The following is an 18,840-nucleotide window of genomic DNA, read 5'->3' on the forward strand; positions in this document are numbered from 1 at the left end:
GGAGTGAAGATAAGAGGGCACTTTATTGGGTGATCCATCCCCTGTCATTCAGTCCCAGCATCTAGAAGTCAGATGTTTAGGGACACCCAGAGCATAGGATTGCATCCCTGACCATCTTGGCCAATAGCAATTGATGGAATGATGTGTCAGTGTGGATAAGTCTTGCATGTGGTAAGATCCACTCTGGACACCTGGGAAAGAATTCTCTTCAGCAACTCAAGAGTCCTCCCCCTTTGGTTTACAATCTTTCGCCATTGGAGATATCTGCTAATAGCAGTTCCGGATAGGCCATATGCCATTTTAGGCAATCTCAACACACTGTCCCCTCCATAAATTTATTAAGATCAATCTTAAAACAAATTAGGTTTTTTATCCTCTCTTCCTGATGTGGTCCCGTATGCTTCAGTGACATCCAAGGGAACAGAGTTCTCTCAGGGTCAGAAAAAAATAGATGCCTATTGTGCAAAGGGATTCTGTTTTGTAGCCTGTAATTGTCAAATATGTTCAGTTAGTGTTTTGAATTTTTTTGCACTAAGAGGCACAATCACTGGTCCCCTCTTTGGATGGGTTGTATCTGCACTCTCCACAACTCAGATCAGTGACTAAACAAATAATTCCAGAGTGGCAATCAAGGCTCAAGGGCCAGATTAAATTGAAATAGGGAAAGCAGACAACCCCATCTGGCAGCATGGCATAGGGCATAACTCTAGTAGAGTCTCTTTGTCATGACAACAGATTGACTGGAAGCATACATAGAGACCCAACTGACTGAATGGTTTAGGAAATAGAAAACCAATTAGTCTATTTTAATATAACATAGTTTCACAAAAGTTTGGTGTGAATATGTAGTAGAGGTGCTCTCGTGGCTCTGTAGTTAAGATTGGGTTGACACATTCCACTGAAAGTACAGTAGAACCTCAGTTACAAACACTTCAGGAACGGAGGTTGTTCGACACTCTGAAATGTTTGTAACTGAACAAAACTTTATGGTTGTTCTTTCAAAAGTATACAACTGAACGTTGACTTAATACAGCTTTGAACCTTTACTATGCCGAAGAAAAATGCTGCTTTTAACCATCTTAATTTAAATGAAATAAGCACAGAAACAGTTTCCTTGTCAAATCTTTTATTTAAACATTCCCTTTCTTTTAATAGTGTACGTTGAACACAGTACTATACTAAATTTGCTCTTTTTTTGTCTCTCCTGCTGCCTGATTGTATACTTCTCGTTCCAAATGAGGTGTGTGGTTGACAGGTCAGTTCGTAACTCTGGTGATCGTAACTCTGAGTTTCTACTGTAGGATTAATACATACAAGTATTATCAAAATAGGTTGAAGTTTTTTTAATTTTGAAATTTGGACAAAATTTCAAAAGGAAAACATTTCTAACAGTTTTGAGAAATGTCTCCTTCCCCTCTCCTCCCACCCTCTTTTTTTTTGTTTTGACCAAAACTACATGTTTTGCTGTTTAGTTGCAATTATATTGACTGTTGGGGGAAGTTTCATCACCATCTCTCTGATTTTTACAGCTTCCTCTCATGTTCATATTCCTGTAGAAGATGAGGCTGTGCATGTAATTAAAGTGGTAATGTTCATATCTCACTTCTAAATTATTTAAAGTACTAGCATTTTCTCATGTATTTTCTATTTATTCTTATTTGGAGCATTGAGTTGCATTGCATGTTTTTTGTGTGTGCCATTCTTCCATCACAGCATAATTTGTCTGCTGGAGGAGTGTTTTGTGATTCCTTAATGCTTGCTGTTTCTTTGCTTCCATTACTAACCATGGACATCACAGTGGGGGGGGGGGGGGGGGGAGGGAATCAGACTGCATATTTAAGAATATACAGTGACTGAAGTTAAAATGTATTAATTTAATTTCCTAAATAGTACTTGTGTTAGTCTGTATTACATGTTTTCCTTTGAGCATTTGCAGTGAACAGCTTGTTTTGCCAACAGAAGTGATTGGTTTTTAAAACAATATACTGGCTATATTTTATGTAAAATAACTTTTGTCAAATGTCATAGTGTATCTTTTTTTTAAAAAAATGGATTTTAACCCACTTGGAACTATTATTATTTAGGAACTCCTTTTTTTTTCCCCCAACTCACTTTATCACACCAAATTTATTTGTTCCTCTATAGGAATATCTTGAAAATGGGCCTTTGTTTTCTGAATTGAAGTTTTACCAGAGAGCTGCAAAACAAGAGCACAGTAAGTAATATCAGCAAAACAAAATAAAATTAAAAGGTATATTTTTCCAATTAGAGCAATTGATATCTTGAAGCTTTTATATCAAGCATACTTCAAACACTGGGACTGATTCTGGTCTGGTTTACATTAGTTTTATTCTCACTGGTGTAAGTGAAAATAGAATCAGGACTAGTAGGGTGACAAATCTGAGGGAGAACTAGCCTCTCTCCATAGTCCATATTTTAGGCTATGGACAGAGGTGTTGCAAGGACTACTTAGTAAGGCCAATAACCGTTCCAGGAATGAAGTTACTCACATGCATAAGTGTTTGGAAGATTTAGTAGTAATTTAGGCACTGAACCTGCAAGCTCTTTACTCATAGTAGCAGTCCCAATGACTTCGGATGAGCAAAAATTGCACATGTACTTAAGTATTTTGCTCGATTGAGGCCTAATTGCATACTCTGTTGATCCACTGTTTATTCAAGAAGGTAAATTCAAAAAGTAAAGTTTGTAAAGGAATTATTTTTTCTCAGCTACTGACTGGATTCCTATTGTGTTGTTATGACTCAGAGAAGCATATATCAAAGGAACACAGAGCTTTACTTTTGCAGAAAGTTACTTGCTGAACTTTTTAATTGGGCTGTTAGGTTAAAATAGTTACCTGTATGTGTTTTCATTTTAACAACAAAGATTCTAATGATAGCTAAATACTAAGGTTAAACTGTAGATTCTCAAACTACCTTAAATTCTGTCTTATCTATTATTATTTTGACAGTCAAAAAGTGGATGAGGCTCAGACAAATAGGATTTTTAGGAATTCCAGTGTTCTGGGGATCAGGCTTGGCTAAATACAATGGAAAAAGGTAATAACAAGGTGAATTGGAGTCAACGCTGTTGGGCTCATAGTTGCCCGAAGATTTATTTTCAATTAAATGAAGTATGTTTTGAGCTTGTTGATATAAAGCTATCTGTACCCCGTGTCTTACAAGGATTCCTCACTTGTGTATTTTCTAATAGTTACAGATTCATGGTCATGGAAAGATTAGGTGTAGACCTGCAAAGAATCTTGGACAATGATGGACACCGGTTTAAAAAAGAAACAGTTCTTCAACTTGGGGCCCGAATGGTAAGTGCAGAGGGGAAGGAAGTGGTTCTGTTTTTAATGTATTGAACTCTCCTAATGCATCTGCTCTTTGTGAAATGCTGAGATCTATTTCGGTCCCAAGTCAGCATGAAGTTGCATAGATACTTAAGTATCATCCTGAATCAGGGTCTTAATTTTCCTCTTCAAATTACATTTTTATGATACATCTGATGAAGTGAGCTGTAGCTCACGAAAGCTCATGCTCAAATAAATTGGTTAGTCTCTAAGGTGCCACAAGTACTCCTTTTCTTTTTGCGAATACAGACTAACACGGCTGTTCCTCTGAAACCTATTTTTATGAAACTGAGTGTTATTGATTAGGAGTGGAAACAAGATCCTCTTTACACTAGCTCTCTATGGGCCTGAGCCGAAGTGAATAGAAAAACTTCTATTGACTTCAGTGGGCTTTGGATCAGGCTCAGTAACAGGATGAGACAAAATGTTCAAATATGGATGCCTAAAGTTAGGCGCCTACACCCATATTTGGACACACCAGCTAAGTGGCGTTATTTTCAGAGATTTTGAAGGTGCCTAATGTTAGCCAGGCAGGTTAGACAATTTTGGCCACAGTGCTTTCAGCACCACCATCTTTGTTATGCAGAAGGATATTTAATCTGATTTCACATCTTCATCATTGTACAGGCCAAAATAAGCCTGTAGGATTGTACATGTATCATCATTGTTTTCAGATTCCTTTAAACTAGCATAGATTGATGGGTGATTATATGCTGTGTCGTTTGGGAATGCCATTTGTTTTGTGAGAGAGTGGCACAGTACCCCTTGCTATAACAAACCCCTGGGGATCCAAGCCATGTGTGTGGTATGGCAAGGGAATGCTCGTCCGGTGGCCCCAGGGCCAAAGGAGCACTTTGCCCCCTTTCTCTCCTCTTCCCCTCCTCTCCCCCCCACAAACTTGCAGTCTTGGGGCCAAAGGAGCTCTCAACCCCCCACCACAGCAGGTGGAGCTGGAGGCAGGATCCAGGGACCATGTTTGCTATAGTTTAAGGTTTGCTATTGCAAAGGGCATTATAGCAAGGGTCTACTGTATCATCAAATAAATGCAATAAAATGCATTTATATTGCCTCTTTAGCATCTTCCCTGCATTCTGTCACTAATCTCTTTTCACTGATGGACCGGTGGTTTTAACATTCCAACACTGGGTGCCTCTCAAACAGCCATTTTTTTTCTTTGTGTAAATCAGTCCACTATAAACATGTTTCTCTTCTCATCAAATATGAAAGTACCTCTCCTGATCTGAAGTGCAGGGTTAGCAATAATTAGTCATAGACCTATTAACAGTCTTAAGGTCCAATATTTTGTGAACCATCAGGACCAGATATGTTATCCCTTTGGAGAGTTAGGAATTCCCCCAGCCCTTCCAGTATTAGTTTCATTAATGGAACATGAGAAAAAAGACCTTAAAATCACATTTAAAGAGATTTTACAAATTTCAAAGATCTATAGGGTAGATATATATGGATAAAATGTGGCCCAGCTGGCATGTGCCCTTACATTCCAGCATCAGCTACCTGCATTATAGCAGTGGAAGGAAGTGGACAGAATGGGGCAGGAAATGGCCAGAGTCTTGGCTTTGCTTTCCTTTCCTGTGCATCTGGCAGCGTACACTGGGATGGGCATAGACCCAGAACAATATAATCTATCCCTGGTCCCAGGGGAACCAGGAGGGCTGCTGCTAATGCAGGGCAGATCATTACCTTACATTCTAGCCTGTAATGTGGCAGTTGAGGCTCATTGAATAAGTGAAGTATGTTTTGGTGATGATGAGAATAATAATAAATAAACATTCCCTTTTGGACTTTTTTCCTAGTTGGATGCCTTGGAATATATGCATGAAAATGAGTATGTTCATGGTGACATTAAAGCAGCAAATCTACTTCTGGGCTACACAAATCCACATGAGGTAAACACAGTATCTTTTACAATTACTGTATACTGTTGCCATAACACTTTCACTGTTGATGTTCATTCTGTCCTATGCAGTTTTCCTTCCTTTCCACTTAAGGGTATGTCTACACTACGAAATTAGGTTGAATTTATAGAAGTTGGTTTTTTAGAAATCGTTTTTATACAGTCGATAGTGTGTCCCCCCCACACAAAATGCTCTAAGTGCATTAAGTGCATTAACTTGGCGGAGTGCTTCCACAGTACCGAGGCTAGCGTCGACTTCTGGAGTGTTGCACTGTTTGTAGCTATCCCACAATTCCCGCAGTCTCCGCTGCCCATTGGAATTCTGGGTTGAGATCCCAATACCTGATGGGGCAAAAAACATTGCCTTGGGTGGTTCTGGTTACATGTCATCAGGCCCTTCTTCCCTCCCTCCCTCTGTGAAAGCAACGGCAGACAATCGTTTCATGCCTTTTTTCCTGAGTTACCCGTGCAGACACCATACCATGGCAAGCATGGAGCTCGCTCAGTTCGCTGTCACCGTATGTCTCCTGGGTGCTGGCAGACGTGATACTGCATTGCTACACAGCAGCAGCAACCCATTGCCTTGTGGCAGCAGATGGTGCAATAGGCCTGAAAACCATCCTCATTGTGTCCAAGGTGCTCCTGGCCGCCTTGGTAAGGTTGGTCAGGAGCGCCTGGGCAGATATGGGCGCAGGGACTAAATTAGAAGTGACTTGACCAGGTCATTCTCTTTTGTCCTGCAGGCAGTCCTGTTGTACCATCTTATGGTGAGCAGGCAGGAGATGAGGATGGCTAGCAGTCCTACTGCACCGTCTGCTGCCAGCCAAAGATGTAAAAGATAGATGGAGTGGATCAAAACAAGAAATAGACCAGATTTGTTTTGTATTCATTTGCTGCCTCCCGCCCCCTGTGAAATCAATGGCTGACAGTCGTTTTGGTGAGGTCTGTCAGGGGTAGCTTGAAAACTTTAATGGAGATTCAGTCCTGCCTGAAATACCAGAGGGAGGGATAGCTTAGTGGCTTGAGCATTGACCTGCTAAACCCAGAGTTTTGAGTTCAATCCTTGAGGGAGCCATTCTGTGTGACCGTTGTTTTTGTTTCTCCTTGATGTAAAGCCACCCCCTTTGTTGATTTTAATTCTCTGTAAGCCAACCCTGTAAGCCATGTCGTCAGTCGTCCCTCCCTCCCCTCCCTCAGAGCAACGGCAGACAATCGTTCCGCGCCTTTTTTCTGTGCAGACGCCATACCACGGCAAGCATGGAGCCCGCTTAGATCACTTTGGCAATTAGGAGCACATTAAACACCACGCGCATTATCCAGCGGTATATGCAGCACCAGAAGCTGCCAAAGCGAAACCGGGCCAAGTAGGCGACGTCAGCATGGTGATGAGAGTGATGAGGACATGGACACAGACTTCTCTCAAAGCACGGGCCCTGGCAATGCGGGCATCATGGTGTTAATGGGGCAGGTTCATGCGGTGGAACGCCAATTCTGGGCCCGGGAAACAAGCACAGACTGGTGGGACCGCATAGTGTTGCAGGTCTGGGACGATTCCCAGTGGCTGCGAAACTTTCGCATGCGTAAGGGCACTTTCATGGAACTTTATAACTTGCTTTCCCCTGCCCTGAAGTGCATGAATACCAAGATGAGAGCAGCCCTCACAGTTGGGAAGTGAGTGGCAATAGCCCTGTCAAGGTTCCTCCCCCACTCTGAACTCTAGGGTACAGATGTGGGGACCTGCATGAAAAAACCCCCTAAGCTTATCTTTACCAGCTTAGGTCAAAACTTCCCCAAGGTACAAAATATTACACCCGTTATCCTTGGAATGGCCGCTACCACCACCAAACTAATACTGGTTACTGGGGAAGAGCTGTTTGGACGCGTCTTTCCCCCCAAAATACTTCCCAAAACCTTGCACCCCACTTCCTGGACAAGGTTTGGTAAAAAAGCCTCACCAATTTGCCTAGGTGACTACAGACCCAGACCCTTGGATCTTAAGAACAATGAACAATCCTCCCAACACTTGCACCCCCCCTTTCCTGGGAAATGTTGGATAAAAAGCCTCACCAATTTGCATAGGTGACCACAGACCCAAACCCTTGGATCTGAGAACAATGAAAAAGCATTCAGTTTTTACAAGAAGACTTTTAATAAAAAATAGAAGTAAATAGAAATAAAGAAATCCCCCCTGTAAAATCAGGATGGTAGATATCTTACAGGGTAATTAGATTCAAAAACATAGAGAACCCCTCTAGGCAAAACCTTAAGTTACAAAAAAGATACACAGACAGAAATAGTTATTCTATTCAGCACAATGCTTTTCTCAGCCATTTAAAGAAACCATAATCTAACACATACCTAGCTAGATTACTTACTAAAAGTTCTAAGACTCCATTCCTGTTCTGTCCCTGGCAAGAACAGCACACAGACAGACCCTTTGTTCCTCTCCCTCCTCCCAGCTTTTGAAAGTATCTTGTCTCCTCATTGGTCATTTTGGTCAGGTGCCAGCGAGGTTACCTTTAGCTTCTTAACCCTTTACAGGTGAGAGGAGCTTTCCCCTGGCCAGGAGGGATTTCAAAGGGGTTTACCCTTCCCTTTATATTTATGACACGCCCCCCAAATCTCAGCTAGGGTGAAACACTGGCTGGGATTTCTTCCTGGAGCTCTAGGAAAACAGAGTTAATAAGACACATGCATCTCTAAATATACTACCAAGTACATAAAGACTAACAATATTTTCCACATCTCAAGGACGATTTTAACCAGTTGATTCTGGGAAACTTTCACGGGAGAGTGCATCAGCCACTTTGTTAGAAGCTCCTGAGATGTGTTGGATGTCGAAATCAAAATCTTGGAGAGCTAAACTCCACCGAAGAAGTTTTTTGTTAGTTTCTTTGACGGTGTGAAGCCACTTCAGTGCAGCATGGTCGGTTTGCAGGTGGAAACGCCGTCCCCAAACATATGGGCGTAGCTTTTCCAGAGCGTAGACAATGGCGTAACATTCTTTTTCAGTGACTGACCAGTTGCTTTCCCTCTCAGACAGTTTTTTGCTGAGAAACACTACAGGGTGGAATTCTTGATCAGGTCCTTTCTGCATTAAAACTGCTCCCACACCACGCTCGGACGCATCTGTGGTTACTAGGAACGGTTTGTCAAAGTCTGGGGCCCTTAGTACAGGGTCAGACATGAGTGTCGCTTTAAGCTTGTTAAAGGCCTTCTGACACTTTCCGGTCCACTGAACAGCATTTGGCTGTTTCTTTTTGGTTAGGTCTGTCAGTGGGGCAGCGATTTGGCTGTAGTGCGGTACAAATCGTCTGTAATAACCAGCCAAGCCTAAGAAGGATTGAACCTGTTTCTTTGACTTTGGGACAGGCCACTTTTGGATAGCATCCACTTTGGCCTGTAGGGGGCTGATAGTTCCTTGACCCACCTGGTGTCCAAGGTAAGTCACTCTGTTTAGGCCTATTTGACACTTCTTAGCCTTAACAGTTAGTCCTGCCTCCCTTATGCGCTCAAGGACTTTTTGTAGATGTTCCAGGTGGTCTGCCCAGGAATCCGAAAATATGGCCACGTCGTCAAGGTAGGCGACTGCATATTCTCCTAATCCCGCTAGGAGACCATCTACAAGTCTTTGGAAAGTGGCGGGTGCATTTCGCAGCCCGAAAGGGAGTACATTAAATTCATACAGCCCGAGATGTGTGATGAAGGCTGACCTTTCCTTGGCAGATTCGTCTAGCGGTACCTGCCAGTACCCCTTGGTTAAGTCCAAGGTAGAGATGAACTGGGCCCGTCCCAGTTTCTCTAATAGTTCATCTGTGCATGGCATTGGATAGTTGTCTGGGCGAGTTACAGCATTTAGCTTACGGTAGTCCACGCAAAAACGTATTTCCCCATCTGGTTTGGGAACTAGAACCACTGGAGATGCCCATGCACTTTCAGAGGGGCGGATTACCCCCATCTGTAACATATCCTGGATCTCCCGTTCTATAGCAGTTTTAGCTTGAGGAGACACCCGGTAAGGTTGGACCCTAATTGGGTGAGCATTACCTGTGTCAATGGAGTGGTATGCCCGTTCAGTCAGTCCTGGGGTGGCTGAGAACGTTGGCGCGTAGCTAGTGCACAGCTCCTGGATCTGCTGTCGCTGCATACGCCCAAGGGTCATGGAGAGGTTCACCTCTTCCACACCACCAGCACATTTCCCTTCGTAGTAAACACCTTCAGGCCACTCAGCGTCGTCTCCTCCCTGGGCTGTAAACTGACAAACCTTTAATTCTCTGGAATAAAAGGGCTTTAGAGAATTAATATGGTACACCTTAGGCTTTCGGTTGGAGGTGGGGAATGCTATGAGATAACTAACAGCTCCCAGGCGCTCCTGGACCGTGAATGGCCCTTCCCACGATGCTTCCATTTTATGGGCCTGGAGCGCCCTTAAGACCATGACCTGGTCTCCTACTTTGAAGGAACGCTCTCTGGCATGTTTATCATACCAGGCTTTTTGCTCTTTTTGAGCATCCTGTAAGTTTTCTCTAGCAAGGGCTAAAGAGGTTCGGAGGGTGTTTTGTAGGTTGGTTACAAAGTCCAGAATGTTAGTTCCTGGAGAAGGTGTAAATCCCTCCCATTGCTGCTTCACCAACTGCAATGGCCCCTTAACCTCACGGCCATATACAAGTTCAAATGGGGAAAACCCTAAACTGGGATGTGGTACAGCTCTGTAGGCAAAGAGCAACTGCTGCAACACTAGGTCCCAATCATTGGAGTGCTCATTTACGAATTTACGTATCATGGCCCCCAAAGTTCCATTTAACTTCTCCACCATGCCATTTGTTTGATGATGGTAAGGAGTGGCAACCAAGTGATTTACCCCATGAGCTTCCCAAAGGTTTTTCATAGTTCCTGCCAGGAAATTAGTCCCTGCATCTGTGAGGATGTCGGAGGGCCAACCTACCCTGGCAAAAATGTCTGCTAGTGCCTGGCACACACTTTTAGCCCTGGTGTTGCTTAGAGCTACTGCTTCCGGCCATCGGGTGGCAAAATCCATGAAAGTCAGTATGTACTGCTTTCCTCTGGGTGTCTTTTTCGGAAAAGGACCCAGAATATCCACAGCTACTCGCTGAAATGGAACTTCAATGATGGGGAGTGGCTGGAGAGGGGCTTTGACCTGGTCTTGGGGTTTTCCCACTCTTTGGCACACCTCACAAGACTGGACATAGGTAGAAACATCCTTGCCCATTCCCTCCCAGTGGAATGATCCCCCCAAACGGTCTTTGGTCCTGTTCACCCCAGCATGGCCACTAGGGTGATCGTGGGCTAAGCTCAAGAGCTTGGCCCGGTATTTAGTTGGAACTACCAACTGTCTCTGAGGATGCCAGTCTTCCTGGTGTCCACCAGAAAGAGTTTCCTTGTATGAAAGTCCTCTTTCTATAACAAACCTGGATCGATTAGAAGAGCTGAGAGGCGGTGGGTTGCTCCGTGCCGCCGTCCAAGCTCTCTGGAGGCTTTCATCTGCTTCCTGTTCGGTCTGGAACTGTTCCCTTGATGCTGGAGACATCAGTTCCTCATGGGATTGTGGACCTAGGCTTGGTCCCTCTGGAAGCGATATAGGGGATGGAGCTGTTTCTGTTGACTGTGAACCGCTCTCCGCTGGTGCACTATGTTGGGATTCAGGCTCCGGCTGAGCCTCTTGGGTCGGGTTATCGGCTGCTGCCAGTTCAGGTTCGGTGGGGCCCTCTGTTGTTGAGGTTGCAAGTACTGGATTCAGTGCTGACACGGGGTCTGGTGTTGGTTGTTCGGCTGGTTCCGGTTCTGGGACTGGTTCCGTCTGGGTCTCTGGGACTGGATCCACTACTGCTGTTGCAGACATTGGCCTGGGGTCCAGGTCCATCACCTCTGACTGGGTCCTGATAGAAGTTTCCGGAACAGAGCTAGGCCTCACGGCTTGTTTAGCCTGGCTGCGGGTGACCATTCCCACCCTCTTGGCCTGCTTCACATGATTGGCCAAGTCTTCCCCCAACAGCATGGGGATGGGATAATCATCATAGACTGCAAAAGTCCACATTCCTGACCAGCCCTTGTACTGGACAGGCAACTTGGCTGTAGGCAAATTGAAAGAGTTGGACTTGAAGGGTTGAATCGTCACTTGGATCTCTGGGTTGATTAAATTGGGGTCCACTAAGGAAGCATGGATAGCTGACACTTGTGCTCCGGTGTCCCTCCACGCGGTGACCTTCTTCCCGCCCACACTCACAGTTTCCCTCCGCTCCAAGGGTATCTGGGAGGTATCTGGGCCTGTGGACCTCTGGTGTGATTCCGGTGCAATGAACTGTAATCTGTTGGGGTTCTTGGGGCAGTTGGCCTTTACATGCCCCAGCTCGTTACATTTAAAACATCGTCCAGCTGATGGGTCACTGGGGCGAGGAGGGTTGCTGGAGAACGGGGTGGTGGGACGATAAGGGGTCTGGAGGGTTCTTTGGGAGGTAGGTGGGGCTTTGGGCGGCCCCCGGTAATAGGGTGTGGTCTGGGGTGGTCCCTTCTGGTCTCCACTCCAACTGCGACCAGTTTTCTTCTTCTCTGCCACCTCCACCCATCTGGCTCCAATCTCTCCTGCCTCGATTACAGTTTTGGGCTTCCCGTCTAGGATGTATCTTTCTATTTCCTCAGGAACACCCTCTAAGAATTGTTCCATTTGCATTAGGAAGGGCAAATTTACTGGAGATTCAACACTTGCTCCTGATATCCAGGCATCCCAATGTTTCACAATGTGGTAGGCATGTCGGGTAAATGACATGTCTGGTTTCCACCTTAGGGCTCTGAACCTCCGACGAGACTGCTCGGGTGTTATCCCCATTCTGACTCTCGCCTTGGATTTAAACAGTTCATACTTGTTCATGTGTTCTTTAGGCATTTCAGCTGCCACCTCAGCTAAGGGTCCACTGAGCTGCGGCCTCAGCTCTACCATGTATTGGTCAGTAGAGATGTTGTACCCAAGGCAGGCCCTTTCAAAGTTTTCTAAGAAGACCTCAGTATCATCACCTGCCTTGTAGGTGGGGAACTTTCTGGGATGGGAAGTGGTACCTGGAGAAGGATTGCTAGGGTTTGTTGGTATATTCTGCTGGGCCTTTATCCTCTCCACCTCCTCCACATGCTTCCTCTCTTTTTCCTTCTCCTCCTCCACATGCTTCCTCTCTTTTTCCTTCTCCTCCTCCACATGCTTCCTTGCCTCCATTTCCCTCTTGTGGGCAGCCTCCTGTACCTCCTTCTCCAGCCGCATGAGTTCTATCTGTCTTTCATGTTCCCTTTGTCTTTCCTCAGCCTGAAATTTGGCTAATTCCAGCTGTAGTTGAGCTGAGGATTTGGTCATTCTAACCTCTCTGTTTTTAACTAACTTTACACCTGAGGTTTAGAAATAAACAAACAAAACTTGGCTGTAAAATTTTGCTGTGCTGCAATAGAATACCTATTCTCTGATAGTGATTGTCAGCCTACAGAAAAAGACAATTCCCTTGTCTCTGCTCTGGGCCCAAATTAAAGCAAAAAACCTCCAACTACTTGGAAACCTGCTTACCCAGCCCAAAGAAAAAGCAAATGGGTAGAACACACACCCCCTATTTACTTTTAGGAAGAAAAGAAAAAAAAACAATGGGTTGGAAGACTGTGAATTTCCCTGCAGGAGTTAAGTACCCTGCCTCCAGGCAAAAAAACCTGCAATTCACAAGATAATCCCCTTGTCTCTGCTTGGCCACAAAGCAGAGAGAAACCAAGCTGCTTTCAGTTTCTTTCCAAAGAAGAAAAAATTTCCTTTTTAAAATCTGTATTTCTAGTTCAAAAAATCTCAACTGGATCTCAAATGATTTCAGGTTAATCCCACCACTGTGCCACCATGTCAAGGTTCCTCCCCCACTCTGAACTCTAGGGTACAGATGTGGGGACCTGCATGAAAAAAACCCCTAAGCTTATCTTTACCAGCTTAGGTCAAAACTTCCCCAAGGTACAAAATATTACACCCGTTATCCTTGGAATGGCCGCTACCACCACCAAACTAATACTGGTTACTGGGGAAGAGCTGTTTGGACGCGTCTTTCCCCCCAAAATACTTCCCAAAACCTTGCACCCCACTTCCTGGACAAGGTTTGGTAAAAAAGCCTCACCAATTTGCCTAGGTGACTACAGACCCAGACCCTTGGATCTTAAGAACAATGAACAATCCTCCCAACACTTGCACCCCCCCTTTCCTGGGAAATGTTGGATAAAAAGCCTCACCAATTTGCATAGGTGACCACAGACCCAAACCCTTGGATCTGAGAACAATGAAAAAGCATTCAGTTTTTACAAGAAGACTTTTAATAAAAAATAGAAGTAAATAGAAATAAAGAAATCCCCCCTGTAAAATCAGGATGGTAGATATCTTACAGGGTAATTAGATTCAAAAACATAGAGAACCCCTCTAGGCAAAACCTTAAGTTACAAAAAAGATACACAGACAGAAATAGTTATTCTATTCAGCACAATGCTTTTCTCAGCCATTTAAAGAAACCATAATCTAACACATACCTAGCTAGATTACTTACTAAAAGTTCTAAGACTCCATTCCTGTTCTGTCCCTGGCAAGAACAGCACACAGACAGACCCTTTGTTCCTCTCCCTCCTCCCAGCTTTTGAAAGTATCTTGTCTCCTCATTGGTCATTTTGGTCAGGTGCCAGCGAGGTTACCTTTAGCTTCTTAACCCTTTACAGGTGAGAGGAGCTTTCCCCTGGCCAGGAGGGATTTCAAAGGGGTTTACCCTTCCCTTTATATTTATGACAAGCCCCATGGAAGCTTGCAACGCCAGACAGCTACTGGTCAGTCGGGAATCAATTTGGAGTGGGCAAATCTACTGTGGGGGCTGCTGTGATCCAAGTAGCCAATGAAATCAAAGATCTGCTGATATCAAGGGTAGTGACCCTAGGAAATATGCAGGTCATAGTGGATGGCTTTGCTGCAATGGGATTCCCTAACTATGGTGGGGCCATAGACGGAACCCATATCCCTATCTTGGCACCGGAGCACCAAGCCAGCGAGTACATAAACCGCAAGGGGTACTTTTCAATAGTGCTGCAAGCACTGGTGGATCACAAGGGATGGTTCACCAACATCAATGTGGGATGGCCGGGAAAGGTACATGATGCTCTCATCTTCAGGAACTCTGGTCTGTTTCAAAAGCTGCAGGAATGGACTTTATTCCCAGACCAGAAAATAACCATTGGGGGTGTTGAAATGCCTATAGTTATCCTTGGGGACCCAGCCTACCCCTTAATGCCATGGCTCATGAAGCCATACACAGGCAGCCTGGACAGTAGTCAGGAGCTGTTCAACTACAGGCTGAGCAAGTGCAGAATGGTGGTAGAATGTGCTTTTGGACTTTTAAAAGCGCGCTGGCGCAGTTTACTGACTCGGTTAGACCTCAGCTAAACCAATATTCCCACTGTTATTACTGCTTGCTGTGCGCTCCACAATATTTGTGAGAGTAAGGGGGAGACGTTTATGGTGGGGTGGGAGGTTAAGGCAAATCGCCTGGCCACTGGTTACGTGCAGCCAGACACCAGGGTGGTTAGAAGAGCACATGAGAGCACGGTGCGCATCAGAGAAGCTTTGAAAACCAGTTTCATGACTGGCCAGGCTACAGTATGAAAGTTCTGTTTGTTGAAACCAAATGACACCACCCCGCCCCTTGGTTCACTCTACTTCCCTGTAAGCTAACCACCCTTCCCTCCTCCCTGCGATCACCGCTTGCAGAGGCAATAAAGTCATTGTTGCTTCACATTCATGCATTCTTTATTCATTCATCACACAAATAGGGGGATAACTGCCAAGGTAGCCTGGAGGGGTGGTGGAGGAGGGAAGGACAAGGCCACACAGCACTTTAAAAGTTTAAAACTTTAAAACTTATTGAATGCCAGCCTTCTGTTGCTTGGGCAATCCTCTGGGTTAGAGTGGCTGGGTGGTCAGAGGCCCCCACACCGCGTTCTTGGGCATCTGGGTGAGGAGGCTATGGAACTTGGGGAGGAGGGCGGTTGGTTACACAGGGGCTGTAGCGGCGGTCTGTGCTCCAGCTGCCTTTCCTGCAGCTCAACCATATGCTGGAGCATATTAGTTTGATCCTCCAACAGCCTCAGCATTGAATCCTGCCTCCTCTCATCACACTGCCGTCACCGTTCAGTTTCAGCCCTCTCTTCAGCTCACCACTTACTTTCCTCAGCCCGCCACCTCTCCTCCCGGTCATTTTGTGCTTTCCTGCACTCTGACATTGTCTGCCTTCATGCATTTGTCTGCTCTGTCGGTGTGGGAGGACAGCATGAGCTCAGAGAGCATTTCATTGCGAGTGCGGTTTTTTTCACCTTCTAATCTTCACTAGCCTCTGGGAAGGAGAAGATCCTGTGATCCTTGAAACACATGCAGCTGGTGGAGGGAAAAAAAAAGGGACAGTGGCATTTTAAAAAGACACATTTTATAGAACAATGGGTACACTCTTTCATGGTAAACCTTGTTGTTAACATTACATACATAGCACATGTACTTTCTTTCCAAGGTCGCATTTTGCTTCCCCCCACCACGTGGCTAGCTCCTCCCCCCTCCCCGTGGCTAACAGCGGGGAACATTTCTGTTCAGCCACAGCCAAACAGCCCAGCAGGAATGGGTGCCCCTGAATGTCCCCTTAAGAAAAGTACCTTCTTTCAACCAGGTGACCATGAATGATATCACTCTCCTGAGGATAACAGAGAGAGATAAAGAACGGATGTTGTTTGAATGCCAGCAAACATACACTGCAATGCTTTGTTCTGCAATGATTCCCGAGTACGTGCTACTGGCCTGGAGTGATAAAGTGTCCTACCATGGTGGACGGAATAAGGCTGCCCTCCCCAGAAACCTTTTGCAAAGGCTTTGGGAGTACATCCAGGAGAGCCGCAAATGCCAGGGCAAATTAATCATTAAACATGCTTGCTTTTAAACCATGTATACTATTTTAAAAGGTACACTCATCAGAGGTCCCTTCTCCGCCTGGCGGGTCTGGGAGACAGCCTTGGGTGGGTTCGGGGGGTACTGGCTCCAGGTCCAGGGTGAGAAACAGTTCCTGGCTGTCGGGAAAACCGGTTTCTCCGCTTCCTTCTGTGAGCTATCTACAACTTCATCATCATCATCATCTTCCTCGTCCCCAAAACCTGCTTCTGTGTTGCCTCCATCTCCATTGAAGGAGTCAAACAACACGGCTGGGGTAGTGGTGGCTGAACCCCCTAAAATGGCGTGCAGCTCATCATAGAAGCGGCATGTTTGGGGCTCTGACCTGGAGCAGCCATTTGCCTCTCTGGTTTTCTGATAGGCTTGCCTCAGCTCCTTAAGTTTCACTCGGCACTGCTTCGGGTCCCTGTTATGGCCTCTGTCCTTCATGCCCTGGGAGATTTTGACAAATGTTTTGGCATTTCGAAAACTGGAACGGAGTTCTGATAGCATGGATTCCTCTCCCCATACAGCGATCAGATCCCGTACCTCCCGTTTGGTCCATGCTGGAGCTCTTTTGCAATTCTGGCACTCCATCATGGTCACCTCTGCTGATGAGCTCTACACTCACCTGCAGCTTGCCACACTGGCCAAACAGGAAATTGAAATTCAAAAGTTCGCGGGCCTTTTCCTGTTTACCTGGCCAGTGCATCTGAGTTGAGAGTGCTGTCCAGAGCGGTCACAACGGAGCACTCTGGGATAGCTCTCGGAGGCCAATACCGTCTAATTGCATCCACAGTACCCCAAATTTGACCTGGCAAGGCCTATTTCAGCACTAATCCCCTTGTCGGGGGTGGAGTAAGGAAATTGATTTTAAGAGCCCTTTAAGTTGAAAAAAAGGGCTTCGTTTTGTGGATGGGTGCAGGGTTAAATTGATTTAACGCTGCTAAATTCGACCTCAACTCCTAGTGTAGACCAGGGCTTAGAGAACTTATAGTATGGACACCATCTTATCAAGTGTGAATCATTGGGCTAGATCCTCAGCTCTATTAAGCTTATGTTCAGTGCGGCTAAGGAGAGAAGCAAGGAAAGGCATTGCTAAACCACCTTTCAGGTCCCCTGATCCTGTGGCTGCCAGGGGTCAAAATGGCCCATAGAGTAACTTGGAGAAGCCTAATGGCTCTTCTATATTATGCCATCTGGACTGGTGCAAAGGGACTTTACACGGGTTAAGGATCTGGCCCATTGTATTCAGTTTCTCAAGATATTCCTGGCTTTCTGGTATTGTTATAAGCGCTGTGGCTTTTACTTTCCTGTCCTGTTCATTGTAGAGAGGTATAGTAGGTGAATAATATGAAGGCTACTGTATGCTTTTAGCATACAGCAGATTGTGAAGTGCTTTGAGATCTGCTGATGAAAGATCAAGATGGTGCTATTACTAAGGGAGTAGAGTGGCCATAAAGTGAAAACCCATTTTCAAGAAACATGCTGAAATTTTTGAAGTTGTTTTCATTTCATAGTGTTTGAAATGGATCCATTTTTGTTTTTTACACTTTTCATTTTAAATAAAAACCATTTTGGTTATGTCTTATATAACAATTGAAAAACTTACCAAAAGAGCATGGGGAAATTTTTGGACTGTTCTTGACAAAAATTTCATTTTTGAATGAGGGCCATTTTTATGTGAACTTTTCCCTTGAAAAACGTCAACCAGCTCTAATGGACAATTTGATTTTCTTCCAACTTCTATGACTCTGTCCTCTGTGACAGACAAGTATTGCCAAAGTGTTATTTCACTTTGTTTGGAGGTGTTTACCATTGAACGACCCAAAAACCACTCCAAAAGCTTACTTTATTTCCCAGTTCCCTTTCTGTATTTCAGCATTCAGAAATATTACGCTCATATGACTGTTTAACATTAATTTTTCAGCTTTCTTTAAACTGTCTTATGTTTAAATATGTCTTAAAAGTTACCATGGTGGTTTGAAATAACTTCTTGTAGACTTCTGTAATAGTCCATTGTCAGCTTATGGTGTTCACCAGACAAATGAATCTGGGAGACAGTTTTGGAGAAACAAGTTAATTGCTATCTAAGCTTATTAGCACAACACAGATTGTTTTCCATCTTAGCTTTCCATGTTTTATTATGATAATGCTAAAATGCAGTGATTTTTCATGTTGCAATCACTTTGTGCTGTTGAGTCAGTTTAGTAATTGCAAAAGGTTTTGAGTCTTAATAGACTTTGATTAGTTACTTATATATTAGCCGGTTTGTGATTCGTGCCTCATGCTGTTTAGTATTAGTAATCCTTCACTTTAACGAGTACTAAAATCACTCAAATTGAAAACAAGGTGACTGGGTCAGTGGACAGAGGTTTGAATGGAAGTTTAATTTAGTTTGTACCAATAAAAAATAATTTTGGCTATGTAACTCAGGGTGCACGATGTGCATGTTTATTGCTGACAGATCTAGTTGCATTGAATGACTTTTTTTTGTCTCCTGTAGAAGCACTCAGATATTTTTCTATAGTAACTGAAAATGTAACCTCCATGTTAGAAAGGGGAAGGAGAGGAGGGACTTACAATACTTGCCTGTATTAG

General features: G+C 44.6%; 1 protein-coding gene across 2 annotated transcripts in view; it reads left to right on the top strand.

The window, feature by feature from the left end:
* Nucleotides 1–18,840, top strand: part of VRK2 (VRK serine/threonine kinase 2) — a 77,593-nt gene that overhangs the window by 12,275 nt on the left and 46,478 nt on the right. For both annotated transcript variants that reach the window (XM_048842807.2, XM_048842808.2), the window contains 5 exons: nt 1,530–1,585; nt 2,146–2,215; nt 2,972–3,059; nt 3,214–3,322; nt 5,170–5,262. In XM_048842807.2, the coding sequence (XP_048698764.1) occupies nt 1,530–1,585; nt 2,146–2,215; nt 2,972–3,059; nt 3,214–3,322; nt 5,170–5,262 (416 nt within the window). The remainder of the gene's footprint in view (nt 1–1,529; nt 1,586–2,145; nt 2,216–2,971; nt 3,060–3,213; nt 3,323–5,169; nt 5,263–18,840) is intronic.

Source organism: Caretta caretta, chromosome 3 (assembly GCF_965140235.1).
Source record: "Caretta caretta isolate rCarCar2 chromosome 3, rCarCar1.hap1, whole genome shotgun sequence".
NCBI classification, from domain to species: Eukaryota; Metazoa; Chordata; order Testudines; family Cheloniidae; genus Caretta; species Caretta caretta.